The sequence below is a fragment of the Microtus pennsylvanicus genome, chromosome 11 (genome assembly GCF_037038515.1).
Source record: "Microtus pennsylvanicus isolate mMicPen1 chromosome 11, mMicPen1.hap1, whole genome shotgun sequence".
Taxonomy (NCBI): Eukaryota; Metazoa; Chordata; class Mammalia; order Rodentia; family Cricetidae; genus Microtus; species Microtus pennsylvanicus.
Window position 1 is genome coordinate 48,283,299 of NC_134589.1, and position 16,767 is coordinate 48,300,065.

Below are 16,767 nucleotides of genomic sequence, written 5' to 3' on the forward strand. Positions count from 1 at the left end.
TTGGTTTTTCAGGACAGGGTTTCTCTGTGGCTTTGGAGCCTGTCCTGGAACTAACTCTGTAGACCAGGCTGGTCTCGAACTCACAGAGATCCGCCTGCCTCTGCCTCCCGAGTGCTGGGATTAAAGGCATGCGCCACCACCGCCCGGCTTGTTCTGTAACTTATACATGCCTGCTGTGGCACAGTATACCTGCATTCACACACTCATACTCACATGTATAAGCATATATACTTAAAAATTAACTCTGTGTTTCCTTGTCTTGTCATTTAGCTTTTTTTTTTTTGAGACAACCTATCACTATATAGTATATAGCCTATGCTGGCCTTGAACATCTGATATTCCTACCTCACACTGCTGAACGCTAAGATTATAGATGTGCACCGCCATGCCCAGTCAGCTGCTCCCTACCTGCCAATAACAGAAATAAAAACTTCACCAGTCACAGAGTTAAAAATTTAATGCATCTGTCCCTCCAGCTCCTATTAGCCAGTCATCCCTTAAAGACCCAAGCATTAGTGGCAATAACTTCCATTCAGAAGTTAAGGAACATCAGCTGCCTCAAATGTTAAGATTCCTTCCCTGAGCCTTCTTTGGGTTCCCAAAACTGAAACATCCTAGACAAAGAAACTAGATGTGTGCCAATCAGAGAGTTTTTATTGTTCTAAGGGAAAGGGAAAACAAATGGTGTTCCTCTTGCACTGGCTCTTCAGACCCAAGTTTCCAGACAGTCAGAGTTGTGTGAGGAGTGTCTAAGATAAGTTGAGGGCTTCTGTCCACACTCCACACCCTAAGCCACAAAAAAAACCCAGAAAATCTACCTGCCATAGTCCAATCTAAAAATTCACCCATCCAAGGTAAAGAAAGTAGGAAGGGGAGGTGGCTGGCGAAGGATCCAGAGAGAATAAGGAAGTATTCAAATGAGGCTAGGGACAAGGCAAGCAAAAGTATCTTACAGGTAAGAGATGTCTATGTATGTAGATTTTTCAGACTGAACAGTGGTAAAAACACACATTGTAAAGGAGAGGGAAATACTGTAAAGCATATGGAGGGATACTTTACAGCAGTTTGGGGAGTACTGTAAGTAGGTGGGGGGATAATGTAAAAGCAGGTAGTGGGTAGAATACTGTAATAAGGCAGAAAATACACCTGTAGTCCCAGCAATCACAGGAGTCCAGGACAGAAGTCCAGGACAGGAGGATCATGAGGTCAGCCTGGGTGATACAGCAAGATCCTCTCTCAAAATACAACTGCACCAAAAAGTCCACATTCTGATGCCAGAAAATGCTAGTTCCACACATAACAGAAACAAAAGTTAATATTCTTTAGAGTAGAGGAAAATTGCAGAGGATCTTTTGCAAAGTCATTTTGACTCTGACAAGTGAAGGGATGATAAAGAGGCAAAAAGCTGCCACCACCTCTTTCCAAGATCCTACCACACCTCCATCTTTTGGTGGCAGGCAAGCTAATGGCCTGCTGTGACTTTCAGTGAGGAAGACATATGGATGCAGTGAAGGAAAGCTCTTTGTGGAGGCTAAGGGGCTCAGGAGTGTAAGGAACCATCTTGTGCAAAATCTATTGCTTAAAAGTCACCAAGGACAGGAGTGCAACTGGGAGTGTCAATGGTGCCGAGAATGAACACAGGAAACAGGATGGGGAAGAGACAATGCTGGAGAAATGGTTTTGTAATTACCAGCACTTGCTGACTTCAATTCAGTTCCTAGCTCTTATGTGGGCTCACAACCATTCCAGGAGATATGATGCCCTCAAACTTGCCTCCTAGGGCACTAGGCACACATATGCACATACATACACACAGGCAAAACACTAATATACACATTTAAAAATTTCATTTTCACAACACACCAAAAATACCAACATCTGAAAAATTTCAAGGCCAGAGTGTGAGTTCATATACCTACCTCCTGTGCATACTAGCAATAGACCATCTAGCACTTACCATCTCTTGTCCATGGCTCCACAAGGAGGTTTTCAGGTCCTGACTTATCTTCTTTCCCTTTGACATCACAAGCCTGAAGAGTCAACTGAAGAGGTTTACCTGACCAAAGAAAAGATAAGGCAATTTTTAAGCTAGGTCCACAAAAAGATGAAATTGGTAGCAATATAGAGCCTATGTCTACCCAGACTGCTAAAGCTTACCTGTATAAAAGGCAAAACAGGGGCCAGCACGATGCTGCCAAATCTGATGACCCAAGTTTGCAACTCAGGATCCACACAGTGCAAGAAGGAAAGAACTGACTCCTCCAAGTTGTTTCTGACTTTCACAAAGTACATGCATGCCTACACGCACATATGTTACATACATGTAAATGTAATTTTTAAAAAATTGGGAGAGGAAGTGCTGGGAGATGTATCAGCAGTTAAGAGTACATATGTTCTTCCAAGAGAACCTGAGCTCAGTTCCCAGCACCCACATCAAATGGCTCACAACTCATAACTAAGCTCTGAGGATCTGACACCTTTTTCTGGACCCTAAGGGTGTCTGCGCTCATGTGACCATACCCAAACAAAGACATACTACACTCACATAATTAAAGAGTAATAAAAATAAATCTTAAAATATTTTAAATAGATGAATAAAAGGCCAAATAAGATGGTAATAGTAGACAAAAGTCGATACTACCACTACGTGCTTTCCTGAAAGCACTACTTTAAGGAGTAGTCTAGAAAAATCACTTTTCAGAAACAAAGTACATTTCAATATATAGATGAATACTATATATTAAACATGTGGAAGAATTCCTAAGATATTGTTTGAAGTAAAAAATCAGTTTTATTGGATCCATATTTAAATACATAATGTTTTAGCTCTTCTTTCTTTAAATTATCTGCAGGAGGGTGATGTGATGACTCAATGAGCTGAAGTCAATCCTTGAATCTAATGGAGGAAGGAAAGAACTGACTCCCCGAAGCTGTCCTCAGACCTCCATACAGGCACTGTGGCATATGTGCACATCCCCATGTCATACAACAATAACAAATATAAATAAATAAATGCAGGAAAATTCTGAAAGTTTAAAGAATAAAAAAAGTCAAAATTTGCTACAATGAACTAAAAAAATTATTGTTTTATAATAATATAATAAGTTGGATGTGGTGGCACACACCTTTACTCTCAGGATGCAGGAGGCAAGAGGCAGGTAAGTTTGAGGCCAACCTGGTCTACAGATTAAGTAGCCAGCCAAAGTTATATAGTGAGACCCTGTCTCTAAATAAAGAAGTAAATAAAAGCAAACACCCACTAAGCTCTAGAATAGCCAGAACTAATCACTGTTAGTCATATGCAGTCCCCTCCATACTTTTCCTCTCTCCTCTGCTCCCTGTCCCAACAACCCCAATAAGAATGGTTAATATTTCTTTTTTTTTTTTAAAGATTTATTTATTTATTATGTATACAGTGTTCTATCTGTATGTATGCTTCCTGACCAGAAGGGGCACTAGATCTCATTATAGATGGCTATGAGCCACCATGTGGTTGCTGGGAATTGAACTCAGGACTTCTGGAAGAACAGGCAGTGCTCTTAACCTCTGAGCCATCTCTCCAGCCCCTGGTTAATATTTCTTAAAAACACTTCAGCTTCTAGATGCCACCTCAACTTCCCACCCAGTCATGCCTGTTCCTGGCTCACGGTTTCTCCAGAGACTTTGCTAGTGTAGAGAGAAAATGGATTGATAAGACAACTGTCTGACTTTAAAAGTTAAACATAAAATAAATCATAAAGTTGTATTACGTTGTACAAACACCATGGTGGGAATATCCCAGAAATGTCTATAATACTGAAGAGGACAGGATCAATCACTGAACTTAGCAATCAATGTGAACAGTTTTATGGGCACTGGGTTGAGATGTACTGGGTTCTTATGCTAGGTCATCAACAAAGTGTTGAGATGGACCCAGGCAGGGAAATCAATGGCAGGCATACACTGTTCCTGAGCAGCTATGTTGTGGAGGCAATGATCCTCCTGCACCAGATCTCAGTGAGCTCCCTCCCTCCAAATGAGAAATACTCTAACTTCCCAAGTCTCTCTACCAACACAATGACACACACCTATACTTCACCAAAGATGGCCATGCTCAAAATGGCTACCACACCCAAGTCATTGTACTAGAAAATCCAAGAACCATCAGGAGACACATGGATGTCTTCTGCCAATCTGCCATAAATGACCCATAGATATCTTCCTCCTATCAGTTCTAGAGAAAATCTAGTCATCAGAAGATGTGCTCATCCAGGGATCAGGATACCACTATTACAACCCAGTCTACTCACTATCCAGAAAGACCAGAAGAGGCCAAAGGGCACCTGGAAAGGGTAGCATTATTATTTTCCACTGCCAGCATTTCCATCATGCCCAGGTCATTTACCATATTTCAGAAGCAGGTTCTGCCTGACAGATGCCATGGATGAGATGAGAGATGAGGCATCATAGCGTGTGTCCAAGTGGTCAGTGATGGTACACAGAGAGCTCATCACTTTGGCAATACTTCCTCTTGCTAGTGCAAAAGCCAGAAGAGTCAATTCTACCTCTGGAGTAGAACAGCAGCTACAAAGAATAAGCAAAAAACTTTTCACTTCCTAAAATACAAGAAAACCAGACAACTCAAACCTATACAATCAATCCCTGTAAGTAAAATTAACCTGTCATGTGCTCCCTAGATGTTTACTAGAAATGCGGTTTCAAAATCCTTAAGATAGTCCAAGGAAAAACAGAATCAACTCGAGGGTCAGAAAATTAAATCCTCACCTTTGAAACTTTAATAATACAAAGCAATTTATTAAATCAAAGATAAATGAACTACTGCAGCCAGTCTCCACCAGGAATCCTTGGGAATGAACTGGGTTGGACACAGAGCTAAAGGTGCATAACTTAAGAAGCATGAGAACTACTAGATCCACCCCCTTTATCCATCTGTGCCTTTCCAAACACACCATAATGGAAACTGGAAGCTATCTGTGTATCTCAGGGAATAGTTAATGTCCTGAGGGCTTGCTGTGGGCAGCAAATGTCTTCACACCAAGTGTTCCATTCTATAAAGTTAAGTAGGCAACTTTTCCAGTTCTATAGGCAACTAACTAGGCTTGTTAGTCTATATGTAAGCAAGCTAACTTAAGACCACAATCTTAGCCTTGGATATATCTCTTCTAAACAAATCAGAGGCCCACTTCCTCTGTACCCCAATTCTTAAGGTCAAGGGATATTAGAGGTTACCAGGGTTAATTGAATTAGGACGGATTATTTCACTTTCTCTTTGGTTACTAAAAATGAATCATTTTTAGTGGAAACATTCTTCTAAATTTTTCTTAAGAACTGAATGAGAATATATGCCCTCCACCCCACACAAATTGTTCACCTCAGCATCCTTGATTTTACCTAGTTATCCTTACGAGGAAGCTGTCCACTTCTTCCAGAACATTGGGAGACAGGAAAGTTGAGAAGTCTGTAGATCCTGGTGAGAGGGACAGTGGTGGCATGTGCTGCAGTGCCTTCCTAGAGAAGTAACATGTGCAATCAGAGCAAGGCCAGACATGACACCAGACAACAGGGCACCATCATATCTTATGCTGAAGAATCTTTTGAGCTAGTAGAGAGTATTCCTGTCGAGAGCCTGGTGTGCAATATAAATATTGTTTCCCTAGGAGTCATATACTAAACAGTTTTGTTTCTGTTAGGGAATATTATTTTAAGATATGTTGCTTTTATTAATGCTGCATTTGTTTAACTCTGTGAAGCTGTGATTCTTTGCCTATCTAAAACACCTGATGGTCTAATAAAGCGCTGAATGGCCAAGAATGAGGCAGGAGCAAGGATAGGCGGGGCTAGCAGGCAGAGAGGATAAGTAGAAGGAGAAATCTGGGAGGAGAGAACCGAGAAGGGCGAACAATGGGAGGAGGATGTCAGGGGTCAGCCACTCAGCCAGCCGTGGAGTAAGAAGGAACATTAAGGTATAAATAAATAGAGAAAGATAAAAGTCCAGAAGCAAAAGGTAGATGAGTTAAAATTAAGAAAAGCTGGCTAAATCGGGCAGTGGTGGCGCACGCCTTTAATCCTAACACTCAGGAGGCAGAGGCAGGCAGATCTTTGTGAGTTCAAGGCCAGCCTGTCTACAAGAGCTAGTTCCAAGGCTAGAGAGGTGGCTCAGCAGTTAAGAGACTGGCTGCTCTTCCAGAGGACCTGGGTTCAAGTTCCAGCATCCACATGGCAGCTCATAACTGTTTGTAACTCCAGTTCCAGGGGGATTCAACACCCTAACAGACGTACATGCAGGCAAAACACCAAAGTACATAAAATAAAAATAAATAAATAATTTAAAAAAAGAGCTAGTTCCAGGACAGGCTCCAAAGTTACAGAGAAACCTCATCTCAAAATAAATAAACAAACAAACAAACAAACAAATAAATAAATGGCTGGCTAGAACCAAGCCAAGCTAAGGCCAGGCATTTATGATTAAGAATAAGCTCTGTGTGTGACCTTTATTTGTGAGTTGGGTGGTGGCCCCAAAAGAATAAAATGTCGCACTACATGTTTCACTTTTTTCCTTTTCTGGACGAGTTCCCTGTGTAAAGACTTCCTTGGCTACCTGGAACTCATGTTAAGAGTTAAGTATAAAAGACACAGACTCATGAAAACTGTCCCCAAGACAGTGCTGTGTGGATTTAGTAGAAAGTTTGCTTTGTACCAGAACCTTAGAATCTATGGCATCTAAAGAGGTGCCACAAATTTTGTTGATTCCTCGGGAGATCAGCACCATCACATTTTCTGTATCTGTTGTGGTCTTTTGGCCTTTTCACCTTAATGTTTGCTTTAAATTTATTTAACAGGTGATTACTGGATGCTAAAGGTGCACTGAGTACATGATTGTACCATGAAACACTTGAAGGTATGCCAAGAATGCATGAAAATATCATAAGCCAAGCATGATGGCTCACACCAGAATTATATATATATAGTGTATGTGTGTGTATACACACATATAGGCTTACACACACACATATAGAATATATGTGAAGCAGGAGGATCACAAGTTTGAGGTCAGCCTGGGTTACATGAGAGAGACACAGAGAGAGATTGAAATCTCTGTGTGTCTATGTACACAAAAGAACACTGACTGAGAGGAACAGAAGAGGGTGTCAGATGCCCTGGTGTTAAAGTTACAGGTGTTTGTGAGCTTCTGGATAGGGGTTTGGGGAACTGATCTACAGTCTTCTGTAAGAGCACAAGCATTCTCAACTACTAAGCCATCTCTCTATTCCATTATTATTTATTTAGGGTAGGGGTTTTTGTTTGTTTGTTTGGTTGGTTTTTGGTAGTCCTAAGGATTGAACCTGGGGGCTCTTACATGTTAGGCAAAGTATCAATCAGCCCTTTATTTTGGATCTTGCTATGTAGCCCAGGCTCAGCTTAAACTCACTTCATAGCCCATGCTGATTTCCAGCTCATGGCAATCCTCTTGCCCCAGTCTCACAAGTGTTGGAATTATAGATGTTTGTCACCATGTTTGACAATTTCTGCACTTGAAAATACAAACAATACAGCAACCTAACACAATGTCAGTTTCCTCTCTACTCTGGTTTTCCCTGCCTGCCTGCCAGACATTTAGAGCTGTGCTGGCGACTATGCTCAGATGCAGGTGTCAATAAAGGCAAAATCACATAGTGTGGTATTCATTTTCTCTCATGTAAGTAAACATTTACTCTGCCCCAAATATATTTTTAGTTATTTCTCCTCAAGGCACATTTTTTTTATTTTGTAATGCTTTTTAGATAACTGAACTTTAAAAGTCAGGGGAAGTGAAAGTACTATTGCATACATATTAAGAAAATGGAGCAAAAACATTCTGCCACAAAATGGTACATCATCAAAACAAACAAACCCCAATAAGGGTTTGTGGTGTGGTGGCCTACACCTTTAATTCCAGCACTCAGGAGGCGGAGGCAGGCAGGTCCCTATGAGTACAATGCTAGCCTGGTGTACATAGTGAGTTCCAAGATAGCCTAAGCCATGTAAAGAGACCCTTTCTCAGAACAAACAACAAAAACTAAGATAGACGTTCTTCCTCTCCTTCTGAAAACTCAGTGCACACTGGTGAAGCTGTGGGTGACAGAGGCGCTGTGGCTGACCTATACTTGGATATGGAGCCTGAGCAAAGTGAGAGAGGTACCTGCACAAAGGGACAGACCAGTAATGGAATAAAGGTGCCAACCAGAATGAGGAGGGTGGCATGACACAGGATATGGGAACTCGGGGGACAAAAAGGCACCATGGCAAGGATGCTCACATCAGTGGCTCTATTAATGACACTAGAACAGGAAGGATATGTGGAGGTTTTCTGCAAGGGCAGGGGCAAGGAACCCTGGTTGCATAGAGGAATACTAAGAAAATAAGCAAGTTGTTGCATGAAAAACACCAGGAGCCACTTCTTACCATCTGAGAAGGAAACGACAGATCCAGAAACAGAGAAAACAAGAATGGGTCTCATGGTACTGAACTGGAGGTGGAAATACTCATGTAATGTCAGTTCTTAGTATTAGAGATACAGAAATATAGGTGTGAATATACATATGTGTCTATATTTATTTTGATGTAAATGTGAGTTTGCTGACTGTGTCTACTAAAAGGACCTGGGAGAAGTAACAATCTTACAGCAATGAGCTGAGTTTCAAAGTAACGTTCTCCAAGGACCTTGCTTGGGTAGTAACAGAGCAAAGCCCTGTGTGAAAAGAAAAAATGTGAAGGGTAACTATTTTATAACGACAATTATAAGAACAATGGGGAGCTAGACAGACAAGCAGATAGAAATAAATAGAGATACAATACAAAAGGACACACAAAGGCCTGGATCTAGGCTTGTTTGCCATATGGGTGGGTTTGTTTGTCTGTTTGGTGGTTGGTTTGTTTGGTTCTTATACTGCCTTTTTTACATTGAACCCACATGCAATATACTAGCAATTCATTATTACAGAAGCACCTTTTAAAAATCAGGGTCTTACTAAGTAGCCCTGTCTAGCTGGAATTTGCCATAAAATGCAGACTCACTTCAAATTTGCATCAATCCCATCTACACCTCCCCAGTGCCGGGGCTTTTGCTCTACATGTTGCTACTTGACTGTGGGGCCCCTTCAACAAGAGAAAACTTAGTTTACTATCACTGAAAATATTTAACTCACTAGTGAAAAAGAGTTCCCAACATGAGAGTCCAAAAACCTAGATCCAAAGTGACTCATCCCTGCCTGGTCGTGTGACTCTGGAAGATCACTAGATCCTCAACCTACAAAATGAGGATGACTTACAGAAGCACTTCAGTATCTGCAGGTAACTAGATCCTCAACCTACAAAATGAGGATGACTTACAGAAGCACTTCAGTATCTGCAGGTAAAACAAGCCAACATTTTAAATGCTCTGTCTAATAGTAAATGTTACATAAATGCTTAACTGTTTCTGATGCATAAGGAGTAGAGACAGCATGGCTGACTTCAGGTCAGGGAACTAATGAGCTAATGAAGAAAGACACTGGAGGAACTGTGTCAGCAGGGCAGAAGGTGGAACAGACGCTTCTTTAGTCTATGAACAGAACATCAGAGGAGCAGCGTCCTGAGGCAGGGTTAGTCAGGAGGCTCCCTGGAGGCTGAAGAAGTGCACCTTGACAACAAGGGAAAGACTTACTGAGTATTGTGCAGCACGGTCTGGACGAAGGCAGGATTTGTCTCCATAGAAGCTGTCACCAGGGATGTCAGCAGAGACCAGTACCATATTGCAGAGGCATCAGAGACTGAGACTCCAGACTTCTTAACTCTCTGAAAGCCAACAGCCCTCAGACCATGAATCCTAGTGTCACAGCCATCACTAAGACAACGCTTTATGTTTATCTGGACATCTGTAGAGCACAAACAACAAGTTCAGCGCTAGATTAATGTCTTTAAAGGGTCAACAAATGGTAGGCTCTCAACTAAAAGCAAAATGGAAAATTGTAAAGATATATTTTGGTAACAGAAATAATGTGTACAATAGAACTAGCATAGAATTAACCTGTCACAAAAACAGTGAGAAATCTAAGAAACTGTAAGAAAAATGTGTAAAGTTAGAAGTGATTTATAAAAGTTCTTCAGAATTTTATGAATCTTGTAAAATACATTTTATAAATTCCCACTTAATGCATGGTTTGAACCTTTCTAGAATCCTAGAGTTTGCAGTTTCAGTATCTGGCTCTGAGACAGTTGTGAGAGGGTCTTTTTAACAACCAAGTCCAAATAGTGGATGTAGACATGACTCACGTTCATATGTCACAAGGGAAGCCATTAAAAGGACACAATTTAGAGAAAAAAGTGCCACAGCCTAAGGCAGAAAGCTTCTACTCTACAAGTATAACTACTTCTTTGTGTAGGGGTGAGATACAGAGACAGTAGCTCTGTAGGCCCAGTTCCTTTGAGCAAAAGAAAAGCACTTTTAGACTAGGAAAGCATTAGAAGAAATAAGACATGAAGCATTCTGGCTCCCTAAATGAAATAAAAACTGTTATTTCCAAAATGCTATGTATGAAAAAGTTTATAATATAGAAAATTAAAAATATAAATGTCCAAGAACAAAGGGTAGGTTAGAATTGAAACATTTTTACAACTCTTAAAAAAAGGGCATCATCACTATATGAGATATTAAACATATTATAAACAACATATTAAAAATACAAAAGAGCCCGGCATGATGGCACACACCTTTAATCCCAGCACTCGGGAGGCAGTGGCAGGCGGATCTCTGTGAGTTCCAGACCAACCTGGTCTACATAGAGATTTCAGAACAGCCAGAATTACAAGGTGAGATCCTATCTCAAAAACCAAAAAACAACAATAAAAATACAAAAGAATGTGAGCAGAATATTATAATCTTTGGGAAATGCTATGTATATACTACATGCAAATATATATAATCCTATTTCTATTAAAGAGTGCTTTTTATATATGTACGTATAAACACAAACAAATTCATAAACACAAGAAGTGGTTTGGAAAGGACCACACCAAAGCAGCTGTGACTCGACAACCTCTCTGTAGAAAGATTTTGAATACTTTTTGTTTGTCCGTGTTTGTTAGGTTTCCCAGTAAGAAAATAACAATATACTTTTAATTACAGAAAGGCTTTATTGCTTTTTTAAAGTTTTTGTAATTAGTAGATAAAATAATGATGATTTTCCTGTGGGTGTAATAGAAACAAATCAACTGTCAAGACTTCAGAAGCTGTCCTAAGGCTTAAAACAAAATCCCCGCCATTCCTCTCATCATAACCCACTTCCACTGGACTCACAGAGCTGACTGATGTTGGCATTTTCTAGCAGTGTCACGTAGCCAGTGACATTGCTGGGGATGTGCACGTCTCGTACTTCCTGCAGATCACTGGCACTCCTTCCCACTGCCACTGTCACTTGCTGTGGCATGTAGCTCTGGTCGGTGGCAGCCACTGCAATGGAAAGATGCCTGAGCACGACATCTGGCTTCATCTTCAAACTGGAAAACAGACCACAGAAACCACCTGTGTTACATGGGCCAAGCACTGGTGGGGCCACAGCCCCAACTCTGGACCTTGCATCTGGTACGTGTAAAGATGGATTTCTTTCTTTTCTTGGGGGGGGGGGCGTGCTTGCAAGACAGGGTTTCTCTATGTATCTCTGGCTGACCTGGAACTTGCTCTGTAGACCAGGATAGCATCAAACTCACAGAGATCCACCTGCCTCTGCCTTCTGAGTGCTGGGATTAAAGACATGTGCCACCACTGCCTGGCTAAGATGGATTTCTAAACGACTAACCTGAGATGCTACCTATGTATTTCAAGGGTTGTACGGCCTCCCTAAATCTCTACAAAGTCGCTCTGTTAGGCTAATTTTATATTTCCTTTTAAGCTATTAGTATAAGCAGAAATGGACAATATGAACATTCTTTTACTAGTCAAGAAGCAATTCTAAACTGCATTCAAAAAGCTGAGTATACTCCTCATTTATAGGTGAGCTAAGAGGAAACATGGTGAGGACTTCTATTTTACCTCCTAGAAGAGCCATCTCCCCAGGCCACGTTCTAGATTTTAAACAAATAAAACATGTACTACCCACCGTATCCAGTGTGAGCGGGCACTACCATCTGACTGCCAGTAGGATGATGTTTCTCCATTTGTCATCCTGTAGATGTCTGCAGGGTTGGAGGATGTTTCTATATAAGCATAGCACTTTGTTACCGACTTGAGTTTATCCATTTCCGGGCTTCTGGCTAGGTCTCCAGGGCTTTCTGCAGGAAAACACCAAAGCTTAGCTATTTTACAAAGGGAAAATGAAAATGGTCATTTAAAATATCTAACAGAAACATGCTTAACACTTTGGCAGCAAAATCTAACATTCCTTAGAAGACTCCTTCCAAAAACCCACTGGCCAATGACTACCCCATCTTCTCATTATGCAGGTATGGAGGTCAGAGGGTAAATTATTATTATTAATTTAGTTTTTAATTTTATTGATTTTTATTGAGCTCTACATTTTTCTCTGCTCCACTCCCTACCTCGCCCCTCCCCTTTAATCCTCTCCCAAGGTCCCCATGCTCCCAATTTACTCAGGAGATCTTGTCTTTTTCTACTTCCCATGTAGATTAGATCTATGTATGTCTCTCTTAGGGTCCCATTGTTGTCTAGGTTCTCTAGATTTGTAGGCTCGTTTTCTTTGCTTTATGTTTTTTTTTTTTTTTTTTGGTTTTTGGTTTTTGGTTTTTCGAGACAGGGTTTCTCTGTGGCTTTGGAGCCTGTCCTGGAACTAGCTCTGTAGACCAGGCTGGTCTCGAACTCACAGAGATCCGCCTGCCTCTGCCTCCCGAGTGCTGGGATTAAAGGCGTGCGCCACCATCGCCCGGCTCTTTGCTTTATGTTTTAAAACCACTTATGAGTGAGTACATGTGATAATTGTCTTTCTGAGTCTGGGTTACAGAGGGTAAATTATAAGAGATGCTTTTCTCCTTCTACCATTGTGGGTTCTGGGGATGAAACTCAGGTCATCAATATTGAAAACAATCACAGGTACCTTCAGTTGCTGAGCTATCTTGCTGGCCCAAATTAGGCTTTTGAAGTAACTAATATTTCTGCGTGTTTTCTAGTTCTACTCTCTCCCATTTTCTTCCTGGTTAATTGTCTGGTTTTTTGTTTTGGGTTTTTGTTTTGTATTGTTTGGTTTGGTTTTGATTTTGGCTTTTCAATACAGGTTTTCTCTGTGTAATAGCTGTCCTGGAATTTATCCGGAGACCAGGCTGGCCTCGAGCTCTCAGAAATCTGCCTGCCTCTGCTACCTAAGTGCTGGGTTTAAAGTTGTACAGCACTGTCGCCGGCAATAGTCTGGTTTTGAAAAACCAAGTCATTTACTGTTTACACATTTGTAGTAATATATATACACACACATACACTACAAATATAAGTCCATGCACCTATAAAAACTAATATTTACTTGGCTGTTTACTGACATGGTGCAAAAAGTGAATTAACTGACCAAGAATACTTATCAAAAAAAAAAAACCCAAACTCCAAAAACTCAGCCAAATGGGTCATTAACATGATAGAAAACATATTTTGCTCCTGGATGTCTATGTTGATTGCTTACATTTTTGCTGGGAGAAACTTTGAAGTTTTATATATGTATACCCTACTAATTTTTTTTAATTTAATGAGTAGAGGTGGGGCTACATGTACATCACAGCATACACATGGAGGTCAGAAAACACATCTCAAGAGTCAGTTCTCACTCTCCACCTTTCTGAGAGGCAGGGTCTTTCTAAGTTTTTTGTTGTTGTTATTTTGTTTTGTTTTTGAGACAGGGTTTCTCTGTGTAGCTTTGGAGCCTGTACTGGAATTCACTCTGTAGACCAGGGTGGTCTTCAAACTCAAAGAGATCTGCCTGCCTCTACTGCCTGGCTTGGCAGGGTCTCTCTTGTTTCTGTTGCTGCACTCAGACTAGCTAGCCTACAAGCTTTTACCAGATTTTCCTGCCTGTGTTTCCCACCTCAACACTGGAATGCTGGGATTATAGATGTGCACCACTGTATATGGCTTTTATATAAACTCAAGTCATCAGACACAGGCAAGGAGGCAGGGAGAACATTAGAAACTGGTTATATATTTTGAGAAATACAGGCACAAGGAAGAACTGAATCACCCTATTACTAAACACTACAAGAAATAATGGGAGAGCATTTTCAGGAGACTCTCCTGTGCACATACCTTTTTCTTTCTGTACCAGTTGATCCAGAGACTCCTTCAGAACTGACGACCGCATGGTGCACATGTTATTGCAGTGGTCTAACATTGGGTAGGGAATCACCATACTTGAGATCCGATTGCGATGCAGGAAGCGCAATATCATTGATGAGTGAGTGCCAAGGCCCTCCTTTGACTCTGAAAATATGTCGATGAAACCTAAAGACATAAAATCCATTTTTTTGTGGTGTTTTGGTGAAGTCACCACAATAGTTCCCACATCCTGTGCCTGCTGCTCCCTCTGAAATGGCTAAATTAAAAGCAGTCACTAACTCTACTCAAATTTTGAGCTTTAATTACTTAAAAATATAAATAGGTTTTAGAGAAATGAACAAGTAGCAACCTCAATTTAAGAACTTATTTTAGGGATTGGAGAGATAGCTTAGCAGTTAAAAAAATAAATCTTTTCTAAAAAATTATATAGCTTTCTTTGTTTGTTTGGTTGGTTTTTTGAGACAGGGTTTTTCTGTAGCTTTGGAGCCTGTTCTGGAACTAGCTCTTCACAGAGATCTACCTGCCTCTGCCTCCCAAGTGCTGGGATTAAAGGCGTGTGCCACCACTGCCCGGCTGATATAGTTATTTTTATCTTGCATGTATGAGTTTTGCTTGCATGTACATATGTACATATGTGTATGTCTGGTGCCCACAGGGGCCAGAATACAGAGTCGATCCTTTGGAACTTAGTGTTTAAGCTAAAATCCTAATAACAAAACATCTGCTGCCATTGTCAGTTTCTGAAAGAATCTTATGAGATATGAAGTACTTGACATATACTGCCTCACTTGGCCCTCACAATACAGTGAAATGTAGCATGTTGTCCAGGGGTAGTGAAGGTCCTGGTAGCCTTGCTTTATAACGGTGGAAATGAAATTTAGGTGACTTACAAGAGAGCAAGAAGAAGGCAGGGTGGGGAACACTCCTCCACTCCCTCCTCCCGTTCTTCCCACCAGTCTAGGTCCTTCTCCCCAGTGTGTGATTCATTTGAAGTCTGCTCCTCCATCTTTTTTTCAGCCTCAACACCTCCTGCTCAGATGCCCACTTGGAAGTTGAGTAACTCCCCAAATGTCACCTGCCTCTCATGGACCATTATCCTGAGTAATCTTATAAAGATGTGACACAGACCACACACCTGCCATGTTTAGAATCCTTTGCTGTCTCCTTATAACCTAAACTAATGAATCTCAAATAGGTTACTAGAATCCAGAAGCACCAGGTTAAGTGAAGCAAGGAAAACCATGGCAGATTTCTGGGAGCAGAGACATATTTGTGGATTTGGGGTGTTATCCCCCCTTTTTTTGGTTTTTCAAAACAGGGTTTCTCTGTGGCTTTGTAGCCTGTCCTGAAACTCATTCTGTAGACCAGGCTGGCCTAGAACTCACAGAGATCTGCCTGCCTCTGCCTCCCGAGTGCTGGGATTAAAGGCATGTGCCACCACTATCCAGCTTTTCCCACTTTTTAAATGAGTCATAATGTATGACAAAAATTTCATATAATGGTATTATTTGACAAATTTTCACATGTTCAAGAGACCTATGTAAAAAGCCTCAGACCAAGATACCAGCAGTCTCTGAGGAACTTGTATTCAACAGCAGAACAGATTCAATAGAAGCAAATAAAACTCTGCAGTAACTTTTTGTATAAAGCAATGGGCTAAGAAGAAATTCTGTGCTTAAAGCAGCCTATTCTGGTTATATGGCCTACTCAAACCCCAGAGACAGCTAATTTCGAAAGACTCAAAATCTAGGCAACCCCTACCTATTCCCACATGAGGATGAGGCTTCATATCCATGATGCTGCCTGGATTTGCTCAGAACCCACACCAAACAGCAGACTGCTGCACATGAGCACACACACATACACACATACACACGTACACAGTATACACACCCGTGTGCACACACCCAGTACACACATACACACATGCACACACACACCCAGAGCAATTTTGTAATGGAAAATGTTTTCAGTTTTAGAAAGGTTCTACAAAGGAATGATTTCAGTGAACTCTATACATCTACAGTGAGATACGACAAGAATGAATATTTCAGTGTGTGAGGACATTTGAGAGGAGGACTGGGAAACTATTTGATGCTACCACAGAGATGACCTCAGCTTTCAAGGGCTTGAGACTGATGATTATTTTATGCTGGATATTACTACATATTTTTGAGTTGAAAGATTTAAGTCATGAGTGTATACTATGAGTACTTCAGGATCTGGACTCTGATCTTTCTCCATCATCCCTTTCCTCCACCAGGCACCGAGTGCAGCAAGCATTACTCACTGGTGGACTCCCTTCCCTACCCTGCCTACAAAATCTCTCTGAGACTCATGGGCTAGCTCAGGGGTACAATGCTTACCTAGCATTTGTGAGGTCCTGATGTGATCCCCAGAACACTCATACACATACACACAATCTGAGGAATCCAAATAATGCCACCCACATATTTGTAATGCAAAAGTGGGAGTGACTATACATA

General features: G+C 41.0%; 1 protein-coding gene across 2 annotated transcripts in view; it reads right to left on the minus strand.

Moving 5' to 3' along the window:
- Window positions 1-16,767, minus strand: part of Zzef1 (zinc finger ZZ-type and EF-hand domain containing 1) — a 120,683-nt gene that overhangs the window by 85,277 nt on the left and 18,639 nt on the right. For both annotated transcript variants that reach the window (XM_075991740.1, XM_075991739.1), the window contains exons 3-9: window positions 14,252-14,446; window positions 12,114-12,285; window positions 11,315-11,514; window positions 9,683-9,893; window positions 5,392-5,508; window positions 4,385-4,563; window positions 1,958-2,056 (exon numbers count right to left, since the gene is read on the minus strand). In XM_075991740.1, coding sequence (XP_075847855.1) covers window positions 1,958-2,056; window positions 4,385-4,563; window positions 5,392-5,508; window positions 9,683-9,893; window positions 11,315-11,514; window positions 12,114-12,285; window positions 14,252-14,446 — 1,173 coding nt within the window. The remainder of the gene's footprint in view (window positions 1-1,957; window positions 2,057-4,384; window positions 4,564-5,391; window positions 5,509-9,682; window positions 9,894-11,314; window positions 11,515-12,113; window positions 12,286-14,251; window positions 14,447-16,767) is intronic.